The sequence below is a fragment of the Pimephales promelas genome, chromosome 19, assembly GCF_988280905.1.
Source record: "Pimephales promelas chromosome 19, fPimPro1.hap1.1, whole genome shotgun sequence".
NCBI lineage: Eukaryota > Metazoa > Chordata > Actinopteri > Cypriniformes > Leuciscidae > Pimephales > Pimephales promelas.
Genome location: NC_142787.1, coordinates 31578425 through 31587197, shown reverse-complemented (window position 1 = coordinate 31587197; position 8773 = coordinate 31578425). Strand labels below are relative to the sequence as shown.

Genomic DNA, 8773 nt, shown 5'->3' with positions numbered 1-8773 from the left:
TCGACCACAATACCAGTAAGTTGAACACTTGCAGCCCACCTTATGCATACTTAAGAGCAGAGAGTTTCTGGGGTTTAAACAGATCAAATGGCATATTTAATTGGACGGAAATGAAAACACTTGAAACTCTTGATTCACCGGGCCTCGTTTATTAAAAATAGTTCATTTGTCGCCAATGCACAGAATTTTTTGGGCTCTATACGACCCCAATCGACTTTTACTTAATACTTTTAAAAAAAAAGTTCCCTTCATCTCAGTGGAATACGATTTTGTGACTTTTTATACATTATCTATCTATACACACACACACACACACACAAAACTGGGTTTTATTCAGTTGTTCTGAAGGTATGTAAAAAAAAAAAAAAAAAGATCACACTTCTGGTGTTCGGGGTCAATATGACCCCACAATGAAATGAATGGGAAATGTGAAAAAAACTAAATATATTTTCTTCATGTGTCAAAAAAAAAAAAAAAAAAAAATCCGGCATAAATCAGAAAGTTTTTACACAGAAATGAATGAATGCATCATAGGTATCATGGTATCATAAAAAATAATATTTCATAAGCAAGCTAATGGTGTAGTTGAGGAAGTGTGTGGTATATGGATAAAAAAGTACTTTATATCTCCAAAAACACAGCATTAATGAATAGATGAGAAGTAAACAAACAAAAAATGATATATTATTTGTGTGATTCAAAATTTATATTTTTTTGTACAATTACTCAATCAATTGTTGGGGTCGTATAGACCCTGAAGCCCAGGAAACAAAGACCATTTGAAGGTTAATAATTTTTGTTAACATTTTAGAAATACTTGTAATAAATAAAAGTGTTGGTTTAGTATTATTTTAATTAATTTGATAAATATTTTAATTTTAAATTTTCAGTTTTCATTGGGAGGTTTAGTAATTTGATGTGCTTTTGTCATTTCTTTTTAGCATTTATTTATTTCAGTTTTAGTACCTCAATTAAAACCGTTTTTCATCCAATATTTGTTTTTTATTTTAGCTTTACTTCAATTAACAAAACATATTTTGTAATAGTTTTAATTTTAGTTAACAATAACAGCACTGATGAATAGTTTTTGCTTTTATGGAAACCATGATACCATTTTTTTTCATTATTCTTTGATGAATAGAAAGTTCAACAGAACTTTGAAATAGAAATCTTTTGTTTGTTAACACTATAATTGTCTTTACTGTCACTTTTGATCAATTTAATGCGTCCCTGCTGAATAAAAGTATTACCCGGTATTAACAAAGAACAAGGCAGCAAAAACTGTTTTCAAAATAAGGAAAGCAGCAAATCATTATATTAGAGTGATATCTGAAGTGTAAACATATTTTTTAATTAATTTGTATTTAAATCAGACAATTCATTATATACATATATGCACACACATATATTTATATACACATACATTCATATATACACAGCCTGGCCAAAACAAAAAAAAGTCACCGTTTGGATTTCCATAGGCAAATACTTAGAGTCAATGATTGGATAAATATTGCAATAATTTCCTGTTTCCAACATTAACTTATTAACTAAGCATCAAATCATCATTTTAGAATGATTTCTGAAGGATCATGTGACTCTGAAGACTGGAGTGATGATGCTGAAAATTCAAAGGAATAAATTCTATTTTAAAGTATATTGAAATTGTAATATTATTTCACAAAATAAATGTTTTTACGGCATTTTTGATCAAATAAATGCAGCTTTGGTGAGAAGAAGAGACTTCTTTCCAGAACAGACATTAGTGTATTTTGATGATGTTTCCCTCAGAGAGCACCCAGCTGGAGGATCCACGCGCTCAGTGGCAGCGGGAGCAGGAGCTCATGTTGCGGGATTATCTGAGCGTGGTTCAGGATGCGTTGAGCGCCCAAAAGGAGATCTATCAGGTCAAAGAACAGCGACTTCACCTGGCCCAGCAGGAATATCGGCAGTTAAACGATGCCTGGAGGGACAAGGCCGCCTCACAGACCAGCCGTAAGACTTGTGCCTATATACATGTGTCCGTCACTTTAACAACTCTTCTTATGAGCCACTTGACACAAGTTTCTGATTAATCTGTACAACTGCAACTTGCTAATTGACCGATGGCTAAGCCACGCCCTCAAACGCGATGAGCCAATCACAGTGCACAGCTGACCCAATAACCCAATACATCTGACAGAGCTCGTGTTTTAAAGCGAAACACACTCGAGTCACTGTTTACGCATCTAATCGCGGATTACGGAGTTTATCTGGAAAAAAATCTGGTAAAAGGTTAGAATCTAAATTTCACTATTGCTTGCACTATTGTAGATGCTCAGTGTGATAAACTCCCGACTTCCAAGATCATCATCAATTACGTAATGCTTCACTAATTTATTTCCGTTACATTATTTTATTTCTTGAAGGATTTTGAATTAATCGTATGTGTGTTAGCCCTATGCAAAAGACATTTTTCTTTATCTTAACGTGTATATTTATTAGGGATGCATCGATGTAAAAATTTTGCCCGGTGCTGTTAAGCCGATAACCTATATATCGGCCGATAAATCTAAATCCAATTTTTATGTAATTTTTGAGAGCCTGATAGATTTGCGCTGCACATGACTGTATTTTCCATTTTTGAAGTGATTATAATCATATTTCAAGCAATTCAAACCGGAAATAATCCATCATTTATCTGGCAAATTCTCATATCGGGCCGATAACGATAACATTAAAAATGAATATATATTGTCACGTGCATCCCTAATATTTATTCATCTAAATGAAGTACTACTAAGTTGTAGTCTGAGGACAGGTGGTTTCAGGGAATATTGCCATAATTTTGATAGTGTAAAGAGAAAAATATGAAAAATTTGCCCGGTACCGATAATTATTTATATTTGAAAGCCGATAACCGATATATCAGCCGATAAATCTAAATCCAAATTTTATGTAATTTTTGAGAGCCTGATAGATGTGCGCTGCACATGACTGTATTTGCCATTTTTGAAGTGATTTATAATCATATTTCAAGCAATTCAAACCGGAAATAATCCATCATTTATCTGGCAAATTCTCATATCGGGCCGATAACGATAACATTAAAAATGAATATATATCGTGCATCCCTAATATTTATTCATCTAAATTTAGTACCACTAAGTTATAGTCTGAGGACAGGTGGTTTCAGGGAATATTGACATAATTTTGCCATAATTTCCCATAATTTTGATAGTGTAAAGAGAAAAATATGAAAAATTTTCCCGGTGCCGATAATTCTTTATATTTGAAAGCCGATAACCGATATATCAGCCGATAAATCTAAATCCAAATCCAAATTTTATGTAATTTTTGAGAGCCTGATAGATGTGCGCTGCACATGACTGTATTTTCCATTTTTGAAGTGATTATAATCATATTTCAGGCAATTCAAACCGGAAATAATCCATCATTTATCTGGCAAATTCTCATATCGGGCCAATAACGATAACATTAAAAATGAATATATATCGTGCATCCCTAATATTTATTCATCTAAATTTAGTACCACTAAGTTGTAGTCTGAGGACAGGTGGTTTCAGGGAATATTGCCATAATTTTGATAGTGTAAAAAGAAAAATATGAAAATTTTGCCTGGTGCCGATAATTCTTTATATTTGAAAGCCGATAACCGATATATCGGTCGATAAATCTAAATCCAAATTTTATGTAATTTTTGAGAGCCTGATAGATTTGCGCTGCACATGACTGTATTTTCCTTTTTTGAAGTGATTATAATAATATTTTAAGCAATTCAAAACGGAAATAATCCATCATTTATCTGGCAAATTCTCATATCGGGCCAATAACGATAACATTAAAAATGAATATATATCGTGCATCCCTAATATTTATTCATCTAAATGAAGTACTACTAAGTTATAGTCCCGAGGACAGGTGGTTTCAGGGAATATTGCCATAATTTTGCCATAATTTCCCATAATTTTGATAGTGTAAAGAGAAAAATACGAAAAATTTTCCCGGTGCCGATAATTCTTTATATTTGAAAGCCGATAACCGATATATCGGCCGATAAATCTAAATCCAAATTTTTATGTAATTTTTCAGAGCCTGATAGATTTGCGCTGCACATGACTGTATTTGTCACTTTTGAAGTGATTATAATCATATTTCAGGCAATTCAAACCGGAAATAATCCATCATTTATCTGGCAAATTCTCATATCGGGCCGATAACGATAACATTAAAAATGAATATATATCGTGCATCCCTAATATTTATTTATCTAAATGAAGTACTACTAAGTTATAGTCTGAGGACAGGTGGTTTCAGGGAATATTGACATAATTTTGATAATGTGAAGAGAAAATCAAGAGATAATTTTAGTTGTAAAGAAAAGCAGTAAAAACTGAAAAAATGCTTAGTTGATGAGGTTACAATCTTTAAAATATTAATGCAATCAATGCCTCCACTCTTCAAGCAAATTCTTTATTGTTGAACATACAATATGGATGCAGATTTATGACCGTCTGTAGCAATATTATAAATCACTATGGAATTCCAGAGCCGTGTCGAGTGCTTTTCCAGATAAGATAAAGCCTTTGAACTCTTATCTCTCCTACAGTAAATTCCAGATCCTCATCAAGCAGTAAATATGACCCTGAAATCCTCAAAGCGGAGATTGTTACAGCAAAAAGCCGGGTAAGAAGCTCTTGGAGCCTTTGATTTCTTCTGCTGTGAATGTTATCTTGTTTATGCAAGACATGAATTGGGTGTAATATTCGCAGCACTCCGCACATCATGGATTTCAGATGACAGGCAGTGAGATTATATTTAAAGCCAAATGTAAGACGTCTTGTAATTACACAAGTGTCTCATTCATTCTCCTGCTCACTTTCTTTTGTTCAGGTAAATAAGCTGAAGAGAGATTTGGCCTTCATGAGGCAAGAACTGCTTTATAAGGAGCAAGGCTTTGAGACGTTGAAAGAGTAAGTGTAACCTGACCTCAACTGATCGCTCTCTTGTTTAAAAGCGGTCCTCGTCTCTTTGTTCAAGACAAAAATGTGTCATCTTATCTCTTGCCCTTTTACGAGTGCAATTTATAGTGATGGAGTGAGCTCACATTTTTCAAGTCACAAGTTGATATGATATTTTTATTGCTCTTCGAAACATCATGCACCTCAAACAGAGCTATTCATTTTTCAAAATCCACCCGATTTTCTCTGAACCACTATTTGACTAGTCCAGTGACTTAAAGGAGTAGTTCACTTTTAAAAAAAACGTTTGCTGATAATTTACTCCAAGATGTCCATGTCTTTCTTTCATCAGTCGAAAAGAAATTAAGGTTTTTGCTGAAAACATTCCAGGATTTTTCTCCATATAATGGACTTCAATGGGAACCAAACGATTCACGGTTTCAGTGCAAACTGTTCAAAGGGCTTTAAACGATTCCAGACGATGAATAAGGGTCTTATCAAGCGAAACGATCATTCATTAAAAAAAAAAATATATATATATATATATATATATATTTAATTATAATAAATAAATAAATAAATAAAGTTTAAGTTTTATAAGCTCAAATGGTCGCCCTGCTCTGTTTTGTGATGCACGTTAGTGACTCTCGTGTTCGAACTCGTTCATCAAAATGAACAAATCTTTTTCCGAGTCGTTTGGTTCATTCAACGAACAAATTGACTAATTGAACAAACTCAAGAGTCACGAACGCGCATCACAGAACAGAGCAAGGCGAGCATTTGAGCTTATAAAACTTAAACTTTGTTATTTATTTATTAAATGGTTGCTCATTTCGCTTGATAAGACCCTTATTCATCGTCTGGAATCATTTAAAGCCCTTAGAACAGTTTGCACTGAAACTGTCTTTTGGACCCCATTGAAGTCCATTATATGGAGAAAATCCTGGAATGTTTTCATCAAAAACCTTAATTTCTTTTCGACTGAAGAAAGAAAGACATGGACATCTTGGATGACACAGGGGTGAGTAAATTATCAGCAAAAGTTTTTTTAAAAGTGAACTACTCCTTTAAGATAATTTTCCCTCAGTTCTGTTTTAGGAAGAGATTGACATAAAGCTTTTGGATTGGGCTGTTTTTGTATGTAAAAGGGCGTTGAGATGCTGGGCTTGATTGGTGTTGACTGCTTCCCTCCAGCTCTTGCCCAAAGGAATGCAGACTAACCGGTTCCTCAGGTCCGCACATGACTTACTGATGACTCGCTTTACATGCCCTCTCTTCTGCTGAACACATCCACCGCCCCCTCGACTCCACTGGAGCTCGGCATTCCAGGAAATCACAAGCAAAACATTCAAGAGGCGTATATGAGTATTTCGCCGTTAGTGTGGTCTACGAGTCGAGAACTATAACATACATTTGGGAACACAACTTATGCCAACCATCTTCCAAAACTTGTAATGAGAAATACGAATAACCTGTGGTTTTCCATCAAAATATAGGCTTGATGGTTTAACATCTGAAAATAAAGAAATTAAGACAGCCATAAATATTAGAATTATTCTTAATAATTCAAGTCAAGTCAAGTCACATTTATTTATATAGCGCTTTTCACAATACAGATTGTATCAAAGCAGCTTCACAGTGACAACATGAAAGTAGCACAACACAGATCAATTATATTGTTAAATATTAAATATCCCCAATCTAAACATCAGATTGGATGGAGAAAATACCTTGGGAGAACCCAGGCTCAGTCGGGGGCCAGTTCTCCTCTGGCTAATATTCATATTGTTTATATATAAATATTAAATATAAATATTGTTTATATATAAAACTGCGCCATAACATATCGCCGGCGTTGAGTCGTCTCTTCACAGGCGTTCGTCCTCTCATCCAATAATTATATTCTCGATTATTTTAATTTTACAGTGGAATATAACAATATTAATATTTATTATTTTGTGTAATGTTTTTATTTAGTAGTAGTAGTAATAATAATACTAATTACAGTTCTATTATTATTAATTTATAATAAAATAATTATATAATAATAATTAAATAAGTTGTTATTTAGTAGTAGTAGTAATAATAATAATAATAATATTAATAATAATTACAGTTCTATTATTATTAATTTATAGTGATTTTTGACAGCAAACCTTTGACAAAACCATTTTACAGCTGCATTCTGGGTTAAAAATGATCCAAAATACATATTTGATAAAATACATAACAAACTCTCTGCTTGCCGTAGCTAGATTCAAAACGGTAAGCTTGTAATAATGCTTTTTAATTCCAGCGGTACTGGTGGATTTTGAGCTTGTCTTTGCGTCATTACGTCACATCTGTACACACATCTGCACAATTCCAAATTCTTTACCAATTCCAAAAAATGTTTCATTGTTACATTTGAGTTCTTCTAATTTGTTACATTACAGTTCTTCAGAGATTCCTAGTGTGATGATTCAACAAAGTCTTTTAAAATAATTTCTAATTGAATGCTTTTTGTCTTTGTCTTTCACCAGAATTGATCACAAAGTGTCCAGTGCCTCGCATGGCTACAAACTGCATGAAGCCCAGGCCATCCTGAAGGAGGTGAAGACCATTAAAGATGCCATCAGCTCCGGGGAGAAGGAGAAACAGGAGCTCATGCGGGTACACATCTCCTTCAACCTTTATTGAGTTCTCAATGACGAGCGTTTTAACGTCGCCCAGGGAACACATGCCTACATACTTTCATCGTTAGGACATTGCGGAGACCTTTTTTGTCTCAGTTCCAGGTGTACATATACAAATAGTCAAGCCAACGATAATTCATAATGGCTAAGTACACACTAGAGAAGTAGGCAAACTAATCTATTCAAATAAAAGTGCAGTGAAGTGCTCTACTAGTCATGATAAGCTGATGTGTTTGAGCAGATAGGAGTGGCTTTTCACTGAAGACGACAATATCAAACAAAAATTAAATAAATACATAATATTAATTTATATAATTTTGATAAAATTAAATAAACACATTAAAAAAAAGATCTGAACAAAACATTTAGATGTACGTGAATGTATAATTGTGTAATTAATAATTTATTGACCACTTTTAAAGGCTTTTTTGCCTTTTAGTAAATGTAAAAAAATTCCTAAATACTATAATAATTAGCTAAATGTTATTTAAATAGAGTATAGAAGGTCAGCTTGTCTATAAAACTATAATAATAACACATTAAAAGAGGATAGAATGCTACTCAACCCAAGATACGCGTACGGTTATGATATTCAGAGCAAACATGAGCGAGAGGATTATTTGGTTATATAATGTTGTTCATGTAAATGTAATGCGACATGGCGAATGTTGTTTTCACGCAGTGTTTGCACTAGCTTTGCGGAGTGTGAAGTTTCCTTGTTTGCATAATGTTTTGTGAACCTGCTGCTTTTGAATGTAAGCCTAAAGAAAATATTTGGTTTGCACCCACTAACCGTAACGTACAAATCTTGTTTAGTTTGGCCCGTGTTGTTTATACATTTGGACTTGTTAATTGCAGCAACACACATTTAAAGAAGCCAGTGAAGACCATGTGTTTTGCTTCCCATTGGCAGTGCGTTTGAGACCCCATCGAAATACGGGGGAACACACACACACACAACAGCTGCAGTGGGGTGTGTGCATTATTTAGCATTGCCAGCCTCTCCATATGCTTGTCGAACAGTGTGAGGAATAGCTGGAAATATATGAATAAAAAATGACAAAAACACAAGGGAATAATACAGAAAACTGTTTAAACACTTCATTTTCTACTGTGACATTTGGAAAGCACAAACAT

General features: G+C 33.7%; 1 protein-coding gene across 1 annotated transcript in view; it reads left to right on the top strand.

The window, feature by feature from the left end:
- wwc1 (WW and C2 domain containing 1) overlaps positions 1 to 8773 on the top strand; it is a 45589-nt gene that overhangs the window by 9933 nt on the left and 26883 nt on the right. The window contains exons 4-8 of the mRNA XM_039676771.2: positions 1 to 15; positions 1792 to 1995; positions 4610 to 4686; positions 4894 to 4973; positions 7484 to 7613. The exon at positions 1 to 15 is cut by the window's left edge and continues 95 nt beyond it. Of these exons, the coding sequence (XP_039532705.2) occupies positions 1 to 15; positions 1792 to 1995; positions 4610 to 4686; positions 4894 to 4973; positions 7484 to 7613 (506 nt within the window). The remainder of the gene's footprint in view (positions 16 to 1791; positions 1996 to 4609; positions 4687 to 4893; positions 4974 to 7483; positions 7614 to 8773) is intronic.